Below are 19,621 nucleotides of genomic sequence, written 5' to 3'. Positions count from 1 at the left end.
AGATGATTCAAAAAAGAAAGCAGTTAAAGACCCATATGACATGGAAGGTTTACAAAAGGCTCTGAAAACTATGTCTAATGAAATGGTGGAAATAAAAAAACAAGTGGCTGAAATTTCTACTAAAAAACCATTTAGAAACTTTAGAAGAAATTAGTCAACTGAACCAAAACCACCTAATGCTATATCTAATGCAGAATCAGATCAAGATGATGATGAAGATGAAGACACAGTTTTATCATCGGAGGAAACGGAAGAAGAGGAAACAGTTGAATTTCATGGGATGTGGGACTTTATCTTACCCAACTCTGACAATGAAAGTGAACAGAAAGCTCTCCCAGTAAATACTAGAAGTAAAAATGCAGCAGACCTGTTCAAACAAATCCAAAGAAGAAAAATTCAAACCCTGTTACTTAAGACAAAGCTCCCATGAAGAAAACTCAGTTGTGCCTACCCAAAATCAACCATCAGCCTCCAATCCACCCTCATCATCTAAAACATTAGTTGTCTCTGACTCTATGGATTACAACATTGTGAAGGACATATGAAGAAAACTCGAGCAAATATTTCTTTACATTAACTTAGCAAGCTAAAAAACAACAAAAATTGTTACTTAAAGAGTTAAATGCAATACCTTCTTCTCCTCTTCCAACCAGTGTATTATCCAAGGCAGCTAAAGGATCAAGTAAACCACCATCGGATAAAGTAAATGCAACTGATGCTGTTTTGATCGGAGATGGGTCTAATTCTCATACTCCTCCTTTTCTCTTGACTTATGAGATCTATAATAGAAATCTGCATAACTGCTTGAAAGATTCAGGGGCTTCATCAAATATAATGCCAGCCTCAGTTTTCTCTAAATTAAACATTGAGCCTCAGAAATCTGCAGTTCATATTGTTCAATTAGATCGGACTAAAGTTAAAGTTTTAGGAGAGATTAATTCAGTTTATGCAGCATCTTGTATAAACTGTTTAACTGCTATTTTTGTTACTACTGGAACTATATCATGATGTAATCTCTGCTATAGTATTTGCCGCAGCCTTTTACTAATGCAATTTAACCAGCAACTGTTTCAAAAAAACATTTATCTCATCTGTTGCTCTTATAATTTTCGAAAGATATAATAATGTTCAAACACCCACATTTTGATGGTTAATATTTAGATTGGAATCTCTCCAATCATCGTCTCGGGGATAAATAAAAGGTGTATATGATGCACTATGATCCATGCTTTAATCGTAATGTTGCACTGATCTAGTAGATGATTTAATGTGTCTGTAAAATTATCTCAAGTTCAAGAAACCATTCAAATGTATTCTTGCTATATAGACAAGTAACACAGTCGAAGTGGTGCGACCCAAAAGAACTAAAATTTCATAAGGAAAAAACTGAAGGTGGCCTATTACAAGCTAGTTATGGCTGATTGATACTCGACAAATCAGTCCTGATAAATGTCAAACTACACATCCAAGGCCACTTATAGTTATTTAAAAAATGCTAAGGTCCATCTTCCACTCTCGGCCTGCACACAACTGCAATGCAGATTACAAGGCATATAGTGATTGCTAATTGAAACTCAAAATATTAGTCCTGGGAGATGTTCACAACCTGCACTTCCGAAGACAACTTGCAGTGACCACTGAGAAGGTAAGGTCCCTCATTCACTTGCCATCTGCACACAAGTTCCTTGCAGCTTGCAAGGCAAAATAAGTAAGAATTGCATCTGCACCGGCACGTTTAATACAAAGAAGTGATTCCATCATTGCCTTTGTCTCATCCAGCATTCCTTTAGCAGCTGCAGCTTTAATCATTGAGTATTCACCTGAAACCTGCATAAAACAGCTATGCTGATTACATTAAAATATATGTGGCTCCCGAATCAAACAGTTTTAAATTAACCAAGCATGCAATGTAAATGTATCCATGTGTTGTATGTGCTATGACCCACTCTTGACCTCGATGAACGGTAGAGACAAGCCAGGCTTGGTTCCTCACATTGATTGAAGATGGATGACCATTTCCAAAAGATTATGGTTAATAAAAATGAAAAAAGAATAACATCACAAGTCGTTAAGACCTTGTCATGTGTTCTCCCACAATGTTTAACCATTTTCAAACTAATGTAAATAATCTGAACTTAGAAATTAGCATAATTGTCTTAACTGGAAGTGTAAACTATGCCTAAAACGGCTTGCTACGAAGCTCAGGAATTCTAGTCAAATTAATCAATCGTTATAGAGGTCCATTCATGTTACCTGGTATGCAGATAGCGGTAATGATGAGTTGTCTCGGAGAAGCCTGATTACATCCAAATAGGGCATAGCTGGCTTAACCTATACTCGAAAACATGAAACCCATTTGAATCTCACGATAGAGAGCTTGAACGTGAAAAAGAGTAACAAGATCATGTTTGTTAAGGAAAACACACACAAAATAAGCATGCATACCATTAGAATATCAGCTCCCTCGTCTTCATCAGTACCAGATTCAATAAGAGCTTCTCGGTAGTTTCCAGGATTCATCTGATAACTGCTTATTGAAGTATAAGATGAAAGTATTCATTCAAAAGTAATACTGAATTCTTACAGCATACCAAATAAAACCTAGAAAATGGTATGGCATCATACGTTTTCTTGTCTCCAAATCGTGGGTTAGAATCAAGAGCTTCTCTGAAAGGTCCATAAAATGCACTTGCATATCTGTTTAAAGACACAAGTTCATAACATTCATGGAACAGTGAACTCCATAAATCTTTATTCAAACATCACATTCTACCATTACGAGTAGGAGGTAAGTGTAAGAACAGTAATGAGATGTTCTAATGAAAGGTGAAGAAGGTACTTTGCTGTATATGACATAATAGACACATCCTGAAAGCCTTCTCTATCTAATGCAACTCGAATGGCTGCAACACGCCCATCCATCATATCACTTGGACTTACAACATCAGCTCCTGCCCGAGCCTGTCTCAACATCCCACTTGCAAATCACTAGTGTTATGCAATCAAGGAATAAGGGTAAATAAAATAAAGTCAACAAGAAGATTTGAAAACAATGTACATCAAATGAAGTGAAAGAACATGACGGCAGAAGATTTACCTGGGCAACGGCCTGCTTACATAGCTGATGGACTGTTTCATCATTCATAATCACCCCTAAACAAAACATGCAAATGTAGAAACACTGAAAGTTACATCCCAAGGGAAAAGTAATAAATATAGAAATGGAAAAAGAAGAAATTTTAGTGATTATAAGGCTAACCATCTTCTCTAACAATTCCGTCATGACCATCAGACGAGTATGGATCCAAAGCAACATCAGTGTAAATCACCTAGAAACAAAGAAGCGTAAATTCTTTGTACCCTACATATCATACAGCATGTCAAGTTTTGAAGAAGAATTAAAGTGTGATGGTAAACACATTAAGATCCAAAGCTTACCATATCTGGATACTTGTCCTTGAGAAGTCTTATGGCTCGAGGTACAAGCCCATTCTCATTGTAGGCTTCATCCCCTGTTGGTGACTGATTAAAGCAGTGTTATGGTTCAGACATGGCTAACAAGAAGAAAAAGACCATGCACAGAAAAAAACTGAACATACAAACCTTCAGAGCATCGGGAATTTTGGGGAAAAGCACCACACTGTTAACACCAACATCGCGAGCCTTATATACCTGCATAATTGCAGTGAATTTGACCTTAGATTCGGCAGTGTCGAAAAGGTGAAACTGAATGAGAGAAAATGTTGTGAACAGATTAGCTTGAATATTCTAACAAAGTGACCAGCTAATCATGCATGGATACGAAAGCATGATCATTTAATATAAAATATCCATCAACAATTAACATTTTTTGAATGTTATCTTAAAGAACCTCTTCAATTAGTCCATGCCGCCAACCGAGCCTGTAACAACCTGGCATTGCTCCTATCGGGGTATCCTCTTCCCCTGTTAATTGAAAAAGAACAGCAACTCCAATTTAGGGAAAGGCCATTTTGTGTGTTTGTTAGTGAAATAAGAATCAAATTAAACAATCTACATGGGCATTACCTCAAATATTTATTATATCAGAGATACTAATGCAGCAAACTGTTTTATCTCAAAAAATACAAACGCAGCAAATTGTTCACTAACCTTCATGAATGAAAAGGGGAAGGATAAAATTTGCTGGAGATATAGTTGTTTCCTGGAAGGTAGCTCTCAGAGTGGCTGATTTGCGGTTGCGACGAGAACGTTTCAATATTGTCTACCAAGAAAATCAAAACATATATATTTTACATGCAGTATCATTGTGAACGTCACAGCCATGTCTTCCAAAGTAATGCCTAACCAGTTTAATTCCGTCCATCTTCTTCTTAGTTACAAACTATAATTATATCCATGCATATTTATCATGCAAGATAATTTTCAGAGAATTTGACATTCAATAAAATGGTGTGTTTGGCATATATATACTATAGGAGAAATAGCTGGAGTTCCATGTGGAGAATGAGGCTTGGGTGGAACAGCAGGCGCCGCGGGTGGATTTCCTGCTATAACAGCTGCCTCACATTCCTCAATAGTTTGTCTTGTTTGTGTGACACTCGCAGCCTCTGCTCTTATTAACTGCTTTTTTACAGGTAGTCGACTCTTAACACACAAGGAAGATGGCCGGCAGAAGATGCCGGTACGCCACAAACCAACATAGCCCGCATTATTTATGCGTTCCACAGTTAGAGTGTTAAAAGGTGCACCAACCACTGCAAATCCCATGATTACTGCTATTCTCCAAAAGAAAGAGGGTCGCTCACTCTCTTATTTGAAGAGATATACCGATTCAAAACATAATAACCCTGATGAACAAGAAAAACCATCAGCCAATAAATATTTAGATAGGATAAATTATTGTAACTAAAACAAAGAAACAAAAGCCGATTCCCTCGAGCATTAAAGTTTCTTACACAGCAAAAACAAAAAGTAGAGGCAAAAATTATATGTTGAAGTTTGACAACGAATTATGTAAATATGAGTAATAATTGTATTAGTTAATACTAGTTAGTTTTATATCGAAACAGCAGTTATGTAACAGAGGAGGCTTGTATAAAACTAGTGAATACTCGAGAAATGTAATCATGGAGAATCATTGTTGATTGAATAGAGATTCCAATCCCTTGCTCCGTAGATGTTTCCTTGACACCCTGTCAAGGTTTTACCACGTAAATCCTGTGTTGTTATTTGTGTGTTTGGTTTCAGTTTTCCAGTTAGTTATGAGCTTTTCTTGGTCAATGTATAACTTAATGTTTATGTTCTTTCCTCATTTCCCCTATTCGAACAAAAATTAGTATCAGAGCCATCTGTCTGTGCGTGAGCCTATCAGAGCAATTTGCCTATGCATGAGGGAGAGAACTCATTGCTTGAGCATCGTTGTTGAGGAAGCCTTCTGCGTGTGCGTGAAGCGTGGCTGAGGATGGCCATTGCTGCATGTAAGAGAAAAGGAGGTCAGAGTCGTATTGCCCACTACCGGTTGAAGGAACAGTTGAAGGAAAGCTAGCAACATTTGTCGAGGAGGAAGGAGGAGGAAGGCGCGCACTGCGTGCTAGAGAATACCCCTGCCTCTGCATGCCAGAGCTATCAATGCGTGGTGCTGGTCCTGCGTTGAATACCTCTGCCTCTGTTGCGTGGCTAAGCATACCAGAGACCTCTGCGTGCAAGAGATGCTGCCAGACCACCATCGCTGCACCTTGCATGTACTGCAACTCGCTGCTGCGTGGCGTAAAGGAGCGTGAAGAGGCTGCGTGATTCTCTGCATGAGGAGGATAGCCTCCATGTGAAGGAACCTGTGTGGATGCTGCCAAACCCTCGACGTGTTCGTTGCCACAGTTGCGGCCAAAAGTGCTGCCAGATCTGCGCGTGAAGGACCTGTAGCAAAACGGTGGCCAGTCTCTGCTCTGTGTAGCAAAAACAAACTTTGGAGCCAATGCAGAGGTGAAATCGTTGGTGGAACATTCTATTCAGAGCTGCCCAGAATTGCATTGAAGCCTTTGCTGCGTGATGTCGGTTGTCCATTCTGCGTGAAGCTTCTGTAGAGCTGCGTGGACTGCGCGTGCAGGAGTGACCTGCCTGTGTGCAGAGCCAGAGTCACGTGAAGAGGGTGTGGGGGGTGTTGGATTTGTTGCTGCTTGAACCCCATCAAGCTGTTGTTGCCTATTGAACCCGGGTATTTATCAAAGTTTTCAGAACTTTTTTATTTTTAGTAGAAATCTTTTTGAAACAAAAACAGCAGATTGAAATCAAATCAAGTTTTTTTTAAGGGGTGGATTTTATAAAAATATTGGAGGAAAGAACTTCAAGAAAATAAAATCTTTGTTTGTTTTCACAAAAACAAAGGGTTTGAAATAAAAGAAAGGGTTTCTTTGTTTGTTTTCACAAAAAAAAAAAAAAAACAAAGGGGTTTGCAAGAAAGAAAGGGTTTGCAAAAAAAAAAAATGGAAGATTAGAAAAATATAAACCCTAGTTGAAAGACTGAAGATTGAAACCCTAGAAAAATGGCCAAGATGTCGAATGCAAAATTCGAGGTAGAGAAATTCACCGGAAAGAGCAATTTTGTTCTTTGAAAACTGAAGGTTGGAGATTTGCTTGTGGAACAAGGGTTGCACAAGGCATTGGATGGGGCAACTAAGAAACCTGCAACCATGACTGATTCGGACTGGGAGGACTTGGATGCCCGAGCGCTCAGTACCATCAGGTTATGTCTGGCGGATGAGGTTCTCTTCAACATTGTTGAAGAGAGTACAACTTCAGGATTGTGGGAAAAACTGGAAAAACTCTATATGACAAAGTCATTAACCAATAGAATTTATCTGAAAAGACAATTGTACAGTCTTCGAATGAAAGAAGGTTCAAAAGTTGCAGAACATTTGAATGTTTTTAATACACTTATACAGATATGGAAGTTAAAATTTAGGAAGAAGATAAAGCCATAACCTTGCTGTGTTCTCTACCCGAATCATGGGATCACTTCGTAACTTCAATCAGCTTGAGCACTGCTGATTCTTTGAAGTTTGAATCAGTCGTGGGAGCTCTCCTATCTGAAGAAGTACGAAGGAAATCCAGTACTGAAACAGCTACATCAGAAGCCATGATATCTAGAGGACGCTCAAAGGAAAGAGGAGAAAAACCAAGGGGGTCTTTCAGATCTAAATCGAAGGGAAAGAAGTGTAAGGTAAAATGTTGGCACTGCGATAAAATTGGACACTTGAAGAAACACTATTGGAAACGAAAAGGATCCAATAACCCGAAGAAGGAAGTGAATCAGGTCGATTCAGGTATGATAAACGAAGTTTTATCTACTGAAGAATTATGTATGATAGATGAAACTTCACCTGAATGTAATGTCTCTCAGGGTTTAGAAAGCTGGTTGTTAGACTCTGGTGCTTCTCATCACATGTGTCCACACAGAAATTGGTTTACTTTGTATGAAAATGTAAATGGTAGTTCTGTGTTTATGGGTAATAATGTGTCATTTCAAATTGTTGCCATGGGGAATATCAGGATTAAGATGTATGATATTGATAACACAGTTAGAACATTAACTAGTGTTAGACATGTACCTGATTTGAAGAAAAATTTGATTTCTTTGGGAGTGTTGGATTCAGATGGTTATAAGTTTACAGGTCAGGATGGCGTCTTGAAAGTCTTTAAAGGAGCCCTAGTGGTTATGAACGCAGAAAAGTTCAAAAACCTTTACAAGTTAAAAGGAAGTACTCAGGTCAGTGAAGCAGCGGTTGCATCAGAAAATGAAAAGTAGGTACTCGTCTATGGCATCAGCGATTAGGTCATATGAGCGAGAAAGGTCTTCAGATATTGATGAAACGTAAATCTCTTCCCGATCTGAAATCCTTGAAGTTAGATTTCTGTAAACATTGTGTGTCTGGAAAACAGTGTAAACAGAGATTTAAAGTTGGAAATCATAATAGTAAAGATATTTTAGACTATATTCATTATGATCTATGGGGACCATCCCATGTTGTATCATATGGAGGTGCTCTATAGTTTTTAACGTTTATTGATGATTTCTCCCATAAAGTTTGCCTTTTTATGCTAAAAAGGAAAGTTGATGTATTTAATGTCTTTAAACAATTTAAAGCAATGGTAGAGAAAAAAACAGGCAAATCTATTAAATGTTTAAGAACTGACAATGGTGGTGAGTTCACTTCAATTGAATTTGAACAATATTGTAAGGATGAGGGAATTATTAGACACAAAAATGTTGTTTATACTCCTTAGCAAAATGGTGTTGCTGAGCATATGAATCGGACTCTTATGGAAAGAGCCAGAAGCATGATCAGCAATGCTAACTTGCAAAAGGAGTTGTGGGCAGAAGTAGTATCCATTGCTTGTTATTTAGTTAACAGATCACCTTCAGTAGCAATTAATTGTAAACTAAGTCACATGACACGAGGACACGAGACACGGAGGACACGTAAATACGAGTATTCAATACGAAACGCTTGACTATGACAATACGAAACGCAGCGACCTGGAAACAAGACACGAGGGACACGTTTTATATATATTTAATAAAATATATATATATATATATACCGAAATATAGTTTTTTATCCATATTAAATTGCAGGTTGCAACTTATCTAATCAAATTAAAATATAATTACTTCTCAAAGTTCATAGTTCACTTTAAAAAAATAAATAGAATCAAAATTTACTATTTAGAAATTAGAATGTGATATGATTGGTCTTGATTCTTGAATATTCAATGTTCATTCATGTACAACTTACAAGCACATAAGAAACTACTAAGTACTTACTACTAACTATAAATTTAGAACTTAGATATTAAAACCATAAAATGCAGATTTTCCATTAAGTCATCAAAATCAAAATGTATCACTGTTCAATGTTTACAACAATGTTGCATTAATCGTTATCGGGATAATATTGGCACGAGGAAAAAATCAGAAAAAAAAATCGGGAAAAAATCGTTTGGTACAAAAATATTCATTTTTTTCATTTTTTTTCAATTTTTTTAATATCTAAACCATCTACAACATAAAATAAATATATTGACACATAAATATGATAAAAGAACTAATATATAAGATGTTTAATATCATTTCTAGTGCTAAAATCACACATAACATTGAATCATGTCCTGAATAGTAAGTCCTGACTCCTGAGTCCCAACTCAGCCTCAAAATATCAACAAAAAATATAATAATGTATCTTATCATGTCATAATGTCATATACAATGAAATGAAGAAAATAACTAAAGTCTAATCCTATTGATTTCCTCTGCCCCTATTGCGAGAAAATGCCACAGCTTTCCCTTTCCCTCTAGATGTAGATGCTGGTGCTGGTGGAGTTGGCAATGGAGTTTGCTATGCTCTAGAAGCTGAAGAACTAGAAGTAGGAGCAATAGGAGGTAGACCACGTCCTCTACTGGTGGCAAGGGTAGCCCGGGTAGGTGGTGTCACCTGGAAACATTACAATCTCCCAATCCTGAAAAACTGATAAGTCTGCTGCATTTTGAATGAAATCTAAAATTCTACTTTCTCCATATGAAATCCAATGAGGCCGGAACCACTCTCAAACATCCTGAGTCATTTCATGGTAATGTTAAAAATTTAAGTAAAAGGATGAAAATGAAGATTAAGGAGAATGTCACTTTTACTTTAAGAATTTAACATTACCATGAATAGCATATCAATACTAGGGCCTAGACTTGATCATTAAGCTACCCCACTCAAAAATTATTTGTTTCTTTCAAAAAAAATTGCAGCTTATGCAAGCAACGTTTTCTATCAACGGAATGCGTGTTTTCCAGATGCAGGACACAACGAAAATCAGCGAATACGTTTTACATTTTACAAGACACGATGAAAAATGTTTTCGACACGTTTTAGGGCCATTTTCGTGTCCGACACGTAAAATACGGGACACGGGACCTTGGAGGATATGTCCTGTGACGATTGTAAAATTCCTGAAGAAGTTTGGATAGGTCAGTCTTGTAATTATTCACATTTGAGGATATTTGGTTGTGATGCTTATTCTCTTATTCCTAAAAATCAGCATTCAAAATTAGATCCAAAATCGAAATGTTATGTCTTTGTTGGGTATGACTATGCAGTGAAAGGATACAGGTTGTGGGATCCTACATTGCGGAAGATAGTCATTAGTAGAGATGCAACATTTGATGAATCTTCTCTTTTAAAATCAAATGTTGAAAGAATTCAACAAGAACAGGTATCGCCAAATCAACGAGTTCAGTTGGAGGCTGGACCTTTTGGTGACAGTCAAAAGGAAGGAGAGACTTCTAGAGAAAAAGGTGTTGAAGACACAAAGGAAGCCATTGAAGCTTCTGAACCAGTTCAAGTTTCTGAACCAGTTCAGCAACGAGTCGCTCTAAGAAGGTCTACAAGGGAAAGAAAAACTCCCAAAAGGTATGAAGATTTTGCTTCATCTTTTGTTGTGATCACTGAAGATGGGGAACCCTCTTGTTATCAGGAAGCAGTAGATGATACAGATAGCAAAAAATGGAAAATGGCTATGGAAGAAGAAATGGATTCCTTAGCCAAGAACAATACCTGGGATCTTGTAGAGCTTCCTGAAGGGAGAAATGTTGTTGGATGCAAGTGGGTCTTCAAACTGAAACGGAAATTTGATGGACGTATCGAAAGGTATAAGGCAAAACTGGTAGCAAAAGGGTATTCTCAGGTTGAAGGTATAGACTTTCATGAGATTTTTTCTCCAGTTGTAAAACTTGTTTCTATTCGTACTGTGTTGGCACTAACTGCGTTACTTAATCTTGAGTTAGAACAGTTAGATGTTAAAACAGCTTTTCTACATGGTGATTTGAATGAAGAGATATATATGGAACAGCGAGAAGGTTTTGTACAAGGTCGAAGCAGAAGATTAGTTTGCAAGCTTAGGAAATCATTGTATGGTCTGAGGCAGTCTCCCAAACAATGGTACAAGAAGTTTGATTCCTTCATGGTGAGCCAGAACTTTATAAGAAGTGAGGATGATCATTGTGTATACTTCAAAAGTTTCAATGGCATATTCATTATCTTAGCTTTGTATGTTGACAATATGCTTATTGCAAGCAAAAGAATGGAAGAGAACAACAAGTTAAAGGCTCAGCTCTCTAGGACGTTTGATATGAAGGATCTTGGAGTAGCAAAACATATCTTGGGCATGGAGATACACAGAGACAGGAAAAATGGTAAGCTTTGGCTATCACAGCAGAAGTATGTGGAGAAAGTACTTGAAAAGTTCTCTATGAACAATGTGAAATCTGTTAATGTTCCATTAGCTTCCCATTTTAAGTTTTCTTCGGTTTTGAGTCCTAGAACTGATGAAGAAAAGCAATATATGTCTCATGTACCATTTGCGAATGTTGTAGGCAACTTAATGTATGTGATGGTATCTACAAAACCTGACATTTCACATGCAGTTGGAGTTGTCAGTAGGTTTATGGCAAATCCATGTGAAGAACATTGGCGAGGGATGAAATGGGTGCTTCGATATCTAAGAGGCACAAGTGACCATTGCGTCATCTTTAGTGGTGGTGAAGGATCAGTCTGTGGATATGTAGATGTTGATTATGCAGGTGATTTGGACAAAAGAAGATCTACTACAGGTTATGTCTTTACTCTTGCAGGTGGAACAATTAGTGGGTGTCAAAGCTTCAAGAAACAGTGGCATTGTCCACTACCGAAGCAGAATATATAGCTGCTTCAGATACCAGTAAAGAAGCAATCTAGTTAAAGGGTTTGCTTGATGAGATTGGAAGGACGCAGGAGAAAGTGAATGTACTTTGTGACAGTCAAAGTGCTATTCACTTGGCTACAAATCCTATTTATCACAGTAGAACCAAGCACATTGATGTAAGGTATCATTTTCTGAGACATGTAATCGATGGCAGAAAAGTAGCTCTTCAAAAGGTCCATACGCGAGAGAATTGTCCAGACATATTCACAAACCCAATTACAGTAGAGAAGCCGCAATGGTGTTTAGCTTCTCTTGGCTTGTAGAAAAGATGATGAATGGGCATGGGCAAGGGATTAGGAAAATTGTTGTCAAGGTGGAGTTTGTTGGAAGTTTGACAATGAATTATGTAAATATGAGTAATAATTGTATTAGTTACTACTAGTTAGTTTTATACTGAAACAGCGGTTATGTAACAGAGGAGGCTTGTATAAAACTAGTGAATGCCCGAGAAATGTAATCGTGGAGAACCATTGTTGATTGAATAGAGATTCCAATCCCTTGCCCCGTGGATGTTTCCTTGACACTCTGTCAAAATTTTACCACGTAAATCCTGTGTTGTTATTTGTGTATTTGGTTTCAGTTTTCCAGTTAGTTATGAACTTTTCTTAGTCAATGTATAACTAAATGTTTATGTTCTTTCCTCATTTCCCCTATTCGAACAACATTATAGCTGCTGTTTCCTCTTTCTTTCTTTTTTTTGACGTTATTTTCTTAGAAATTTGACTGATTAGCAGCAACTTTAGTATAGAATTCAGAACCCTAGGAAAATTACTACCAATGTATCAACAACTGCTAGCTTACGAAAACTTAAGCGATCAGTAAGAAGGAAATTTTCACTAAACAAAGAAACCTGAGACAAATAAGTGCCTTAAAGCCACAAAAAGTCCAAGTTACAAAGCCTTGAACAGTGATAGAGTGTATTAATCATGGCATTCAAAAGCCTAATAAACTAAAGCAATGAAAACAGAAAACTTAAGCAATCAAATTACAAAGCCAATGAAACCAAAAAGAGCTAAATAAAAAGTTCAAACAGTAATTGCAGTTAAATTTCAGTATTTCCATACTTTGAAGCATGTTCTAACGACTCGGCATGACTATATCAATACCAGTTCAGCCACTTGAAAACTAAATAACAAGGGAATATTAATAAAACTAAATAGGTGAAATCTTTCCCACCGTTCAATTCTCAGCTTTGAAATTCTCACAGGTTACATGATGAACTTTGAAGTAATGGCTTTGAACTTTATAGTTGAGAATGAATAATCTCTCCAGCACCAAAACATGTAAAACTCGTATGGAGTATAATAATATTTTCCACGTATATTGAAAAAAAATTAACAAAATAAAGCCATAAATACGTTCTAGCCTCTACTATCATATTCAGGAATGATCTCACAACCAATTAACAAAATGCACAGATAAAAACAAAAAAAAGAGTGATATCATACCAAAAAGATCATGCCCAAGAAACAAATGATACAGATATCTCAAAGGTAATGAAGACCGCAATAACAAGAAAGCTTCCAATTTGAAAAGAGCCCTCTCCAATAAGAATGTAGAACCAGCAAAAGATTCAAGCGACAATAATGTACAAGTGAGTCTTGTCACATGTGAGTACAATATGCAAGGGTCCCTTGTACACAACAAATTGGCCAGCTCTTCACCAACCAAAATGAGCCCACTTCACAGATGTTTATGTCACTGAACAAGATAGAAGTAAAAACATAGCCCTTAAGCAGTCAATGGCCATATTCGTTCCTATAATAACTAAACAAACATCCTGTAAATTCACTCACCAATAATTATCTCTGTGAGATATGAGCACACTAAGAATTTATACAAACATTCTAATTGAGACTAAGGACAAATACAAATGAATCATTATCTCCACATTTCTCCTCCATAATAAACATTTTGGGAGATTCCAAGATCATCTTTGAATTTGTGGAACTTGTCCTTTGGTGGTGTCTTGGTGAAAATATTTACGACTTGATTTTTTTGTACTGCAAGACATAATCTTGAGCACACCTTGCTGAACCAAATTTCAAAAAAAATGATACTGAATGTACATCTGGGAGCACTGCTACAACACCATTTATCATCTATCCATTGGGATGACCCCATTCAGGGCACTGTATGGGTATGATGCTCCATCATTTGTCGATTTGGCATTTGGGGATAGCAAGGCTCCAAAAGCAAAAGACTGGATACAGAAAAGTGAGAATTTGCAAGCCGCTTATAACCAACAGAAGATGTATGCAGACAAGCACAGAGTAGAGTGCAGCTTTGAGGTAGGAGATTTAATTTCCCTAAGATTGCAGCCATATAGATAGTCTTCACTCAAGAAAAGTGGTGTGGAGAAACTAAAACCAAGATTTTATGGGCCTTACAAAATAAACAAACTAAATGGTCATAGATGAATGACTTACTTAACGCAGTGGAATCCCAAAAATGATATCTAATATAATGCATTGCAAAAACCCCGATACTTAATTCAAAAAGAGTGAAGGGAACTCTACTTGAATGGTTCATGAGGCACAATACTTGCTAAGGTTTTGCAAATGGGATAACAAACTAAGTGGGTTTGATTGTGGGGAAAACTCCACAGTTAAGCGCGCTTGAGCCAGAGGCGATGTGGGATGGGTGACCTCCCGGGATGATTGACGCTATGTAATTCATTTCACTAATTTCAATCCCACTTTTTCACCCCTGTGAGCATCACCAGATGCAACGAGTGCTAAGTGGACTATTAAAAAATCACGAGAAATTAGTCAGTTACGACTCTCTCATGGAAATGGTCATAGATGAATGACTTACTTAACACAGTTGAATCCCAAAAATGATATCTAATATAATGCACTGCGAAAACCCCCGATACTTAATAATACAGTTATCAAACGACTGTCACGAGAAAGGAATACAGCTGCCTGAGTATAAACTATATCATACCACGGTCATCGGGAAAGGAATAAAGCAGCCCTCACATATGCTATATAATACAACTGTCGTTTTATGGATACTGTAACTACCAATTTTATTGAGTTGTTGATGAAGTTAGAACCCATAGTAGCAAGTGGCCGCATCAAGTCACCTCAGTCAATGTAGGTCACTGGCAGATTTTATAGGTCGAACCTCAACAAATTGGATTTTTAGGTTGACGTTCATCAAATTTCAAACCCGAAGATTCAAATTCAACAAACCTTGTGAGTTGGCATGGAATAATTCAAGATCATTACAACACAAGTTGTAGTAATAGGATATACTTCTAAAAGTCCATAGGATATACTTCTAAAAGTCCATCGGGCTGTGGAAACTTGGAGTGGTTAATGTGACAATGACCCAGTTTCAAATCCCAGCAATAGTGTTGATGAAGTCTTCGGCTAGATTATTCTGGCACTGACAAGATACTAGGGAACCTTATTCTTCACTGTGATTTTAAGTTTATTTCTGGCTTTACAATCTGTAAATAAGACAGGTTCCCACTTTTATAAAAATAGGTTCTACTTTAAAGCCCATGAATAACCTTTTAAAAGTATCCTCAAAACCTTTAATAATAATAAAAGGGCAAAGACCTCAAATTTATTTGCGGTCAAATAATTGCAGCACCCTCCTCCATTATTGAAAGCATCATTATCATCTCCTCCTAAATCTTTCACATCCAATTCTTCTCATTATTGAGTTCAATGGAGACACACAGGGATGTGCCCTTACAACCAGGGACGCAGGTCTATCTAACCTTGCAAACCTTGACCTTTGCAGAAAACCCTTTGTTGCTAAACAATGGCATTCCATATATATTGTCACCATATTGACAATCTCTTTGACCATGTGGACAAGACCCAGAATCTCTTATAGTGAATATACGTCCCCCCCCACGCCACAGGGATGTGCCCTTACAACCAGGGACGCAGGTCTATCTGACCTTTGCAGAAAACCCTTTGTTGCTAAACAATGGCATTCCATATATATTGTCACCATATTGACAATCTCTTTGACCATGTGGACAAGACCCGGAATCTCTTATAGTGAATATATGTCCTCCCCCGGCCCCCAAAAACAATAAACAAATTACAGTACAAAATCTCAAACAAGGCCAAAAACCCACACATACACACACCCTAGTCCTAAAGGGAAAAACTGCTATAGTTGGACCTTCAGGTCCAACCCTTCATAGAGTTTAGAGTTGACCTTTCAGATGATCCTGCAAAGATGACATTGGGTTTTTCATCCGTTTAATGGCAAGTTTGAGCGCTTGCAGCAATGATGACCCAGGTTCAACCCAGACCGACACAAAGGTCATGATGAATAGGTCGCCCCCTCCCCCAGAAAACAACAACAAAACAAAACTTTGTAATAATCAAATTACAGTACAAAATCTCAAACAAGGCCAAGAACCCATACATACACACACCCTAGTCCTAAAGGGAAAAACTGTTATAGTTGGACCTTCAGAACAAACCCTTCTTAGAGTTTAGAGTTGACCAGGTCCAACCCTTCATGGAGTTTAGAGTTGACCTTTCAGATGATCCTGCTAAGATGACATTGGGTTGTTCATCCGTTTAATGGCAAGTTTGAGCGCTTGCAGCAATGATGACCCAGGTTCAACCCAGACTGGCACAAAGGTCCTGATGAATAGGCTGACCGAGTAATTTCGAAGTGCAGTTTGTGTTGATGCAGCAGCATTGCTTTTATGATTATGCAAAAGATGGCGTTGATGGCGGTCCCTGCGCTGCTACAATATCCCTTGCAGGTGAGGCCAGGTGCAAGTCTTGGGCGAATTTAATGAGTGCAACGCTGGATCCTTTAGAATGCAGAGGTGCGGTAAATGGCAATTCACATGCCGATGTAGCCTTTATTGAAATGTGATATAGCCTTTATTGAAAATAATGCTAGGTGCAAGTCTGGGGCATATTTGACAGGTATAGGTTATGTTAATGCAACATTACTAGACAATTTTTTGAAAAAATATTTTTTTAATATATATATTTTTTCCTATGAAATATATCCAGGTAGATTTATCAGAATAGATTATATTTTCTCAATTTATTAGCAAATCCTAACTTGTCGAAGAGAATTGACCTTGTGATTTCTCATTAGCAAAATACTTTAACAATAGGAAGTCGACTAATTGAACTAACTCTTGGGGCTCAATGCCACTAGATCATTGTTCATGAAATCATCTTTGCAAGTGAGACCAGGTGCAAATCATGGGTGAATCTGATCGTTGCAGGTTGTATTGATTCATTGAAGCAACAACACTGGCTCTATGAGAATTTAAAGGTGTTGTTCATGGTAGTTCCTGTGCTGATAGTCTTCTTTGCAGGTGCGGATAAATTTGACAGATGTGGGTCATGTTAATGTTGAAATCGCGATTATCGTTATACCAAAACCCGCAGGTGTTAGTAAACGGACACATCACTAGAGTTAATGGATCCATGAGTGTTGGTTAAGCACATGTCACAAAACACACAGAGAGCACTAGTTTATTCAATGTCCAACAATCTCCCCCAACGCAAGCCGGTTGTGATTCGAACTCGACCTTTGGCTTTGATACCACTTGTTGGAATCACAATTGTTGTTACACAAAAATTCATAGGTGTCAATAAATAGACACATCACCAGAGTTAACGGATCCACAAGAGACAGAGAAGCAATTAAACATGTCACAATTAAATACATGTCACAAAACACACGGAAAACACTGATTTATCCAATGTCCAATATCCAACGGTTAATACAACAACAGATGTTCAAATGCAAAAATATTCTTAAAGGTGATCCCTGTGTTGATGCCGTCCTCTCTACGGATGAGGCACAGCACGGTGCAAATACTAGATGAACTTGACGGAATAGATAGACCTCAATCACAACCTAACAGCCTGTGGTCTATTGGATATAATAAAGAGGTTACAAGGAACTCCATACCCTCTCCGGTTAAAAGGAGTTTGCATTATAAATAAATTAACACCGATTAAAAAATTCAGGAGAAAACCAACGCCAGGAGTTTCTCAAATTTTGAATAATTCACACCTGATCGAAAAGAACCAGAGAGCTAAAGAACTATCCTTCTCTAAATTAATTATCTCTGGGATCTACAAAACACCAACTTTTTTCAAACAATTTTAGTGGAAATTGGGTGCAAGATCTCCCCAGGGTAGAAATTGGATTCTTGGAACAGTTAGACATTTTAATAAACAAACAGAAGCAAGCAAAGAAGATAAGGGTTTTACTTGTTCACCGTGAATTGAAATATTAAAAGCAAAGTAGAAAAATAGGTAAGAGAGGTACCTGGCAGAACTTTACTGTGAAATGGGTATGTGCGAATTCAATTTAGTGATTATGAGGATAAGGATCTCACTCGTCCGTTCATTTTGTTGGAAGCAGCACTCTCTGCCGATGAACAGCCATCGCTCCGGCATCTGGGCAGAACAGATCGTGACCGTAGGTGAATCCACGTGTCATCAATCCGTCGAAGGTTGTGCTAGCTAGTAATGAAGAATTCCATTCCTTGTACATGTTGTGTATGGCTAGTCCGCTATTATCAATATTTTTCATCATAGCGGGAGCCACTTTGATCAGTTGACTATAAAATTTAGTAATTGTTTTAAAAGGTATAAAGAGAGGTTATAAGTTTGATAAGTTTGTTTAAATGGAATGTATTTGTAGATATGTTTTGTATTGTTAAGATATTTTTAGGTGTTAATTTATTGGTTTAATTTTTTATTTTATTTGGGTGTTATTCTTGAATATCAATAGCTAAAGTTTAAAAAAAAATTATATTGTCTTTACATCATAAACATATACCATTTGAATGCCTATAATGTGGATGCATACACATGGGAAATTGAATATTAATCTAGCTAAAAATTTTATTATTATTAAGTAATGAGTCATTCTGTCTTTTCAACAAAAACAGCATATCACAACCAATAGTCTTGAGATGAGATTTTTGTATACATGACCTCTTCAAATACTTATAAAACTAGTATTAAGAGAATTTGTTATTTTAGCCTCCTCTTTTTCTCAAGCCATATAAAATTAGTCATAGACTAAATTTTCATATAAAGAAGTTCAAATTTTGGAACTCTCTTTGTGGGCAATGGACATCTCTCGATCAATTTTCCTTCATTGCTCCTCTAAAAATCGCCTACATAAAGAGAGGAAAGAAAAATCATGAAAATGTAAAATCACACCCCAAGCTGGAATTAATGATGCCTTATAAGAAAACACTAATGTGACTTGAAAATCCTCCAGAAAATAACATATATAAAATGCCCTAAATTGAATAGCTTTGTAAAGAAGTTTTTCAATCAAAGAATCTACATGCCAGTCTTCAAAATATAACACCTCAACAAATATAACCCCATAACAAATAAACGACGAGTCGTTTGCTAGCTTCCCATTGACTAATGTGTCCCAAAATCCCCAATGTTTTCTAGCATATCCAAAGAGGCAAAAAAAATGTGTAATAAGGCAACAATTCAAATTTGCTAAAAAAATCAATTTTAAATGCATACCTCCACAACATCAATGAAGTATTGCTTTTGATGGAAAACAACAATCAAAAGCAATATTTTCTGACAAAATTTAGTTACACTTGAATATTCGTCCTCATTTTGATGACACAATTTCCCATAAATAAAAATCTTATTGTAAATCTAAAATTGATTCTCACAAGCAAACATTGATCATAAAATATATGTTCTCATGAGCTAATTCACAACATTGTTGGTCACAAATATTGATACCAGAGAAACAAATAAGGAAAAATCATGATGTATAAAACCTACAAAATTGAATGTGAGTAACAGTGAAATACCCTAACTCCATCTTCATATGATGTGCACTAAAGAAG

General features: G+C 37.0%; 1 protein-coding gene across 4 annotated transcripts; it reads right to left on the bottom strand.

The window, feature by feature from the left end:
* Positions 1-1,260: 1,260 nt before the first annotated feature.
* Positions 1,261-18,314, bottom strand: LOC149246005 (delta-aminolevulinic acid dehydratase, chloroplastic-like). 4 transcript variants are annotated; one of them, XR_016266514.1, is made up of 14 exons: positions 18,055-18,314; positions 4,453-4,829; positions 4,132-4,243; positions 3,872-3,945; positions 3,604-3,672; positions 3,439-3,522; positions 3,260-3,329; positions 3,098-3,153; positions 2,840-2,961; positions 2,626-2,697; positions 2,446-2,527; positions 2,254-2,331; positions 1,607-1,827; positions 1,261-1,530 (listed from the first exon to the last, which is right to left on the bottom strand). XR_016266514.1 is itself a non-coding variant. In XM_089457810.1 (13 exons), exons 2-13 carry the CDS (start codon positions 4,747-4,749, stop codon positions 1,660-1,662), a joined length of 1,284 nt encoding a protein of 427 aa, XP_089313936.1. In that variant the 5' UTR covers positions 4,750-4,829; positions 18,055-18,313; the 3' UTR covers positions 1,261-1,659. The 4 variants fall into 4 exon arrangements, 2 of the variants coding, with proteins under 2 accessions (XP_089313936.1, XP_089313937.1); XR_016266513.1 differs by having other exon boundaries at positions 1,261-1,520; XM_089457810.1 differs by having other exon boundaries at positions 1,261-1,827; positions 18,055-18,313.
* Positions 18,315-19,621: the final 1,307 nt, after the last annotated feature.

This window comes from Pinus tabuliformis, chromosome 7 (genome assembly GCF_031772625.1).
Source record: "Pinus tabuliformis cultivar Carrire ecotype Pingquan chromosome 7, CPIR1, whole genome shotgun sequence".
NCBI lineage: Eukaryota > Viridiplantae > Streptophyta > Pinopsida > Pinales > Pinaceae > Pinus > Pinus tabuliformis.
The sequence above is the reverse complement of the archived record's forward strand: the minus strand, read 5'-3'. Positions and strand labels throughout refer to the sequence as shown.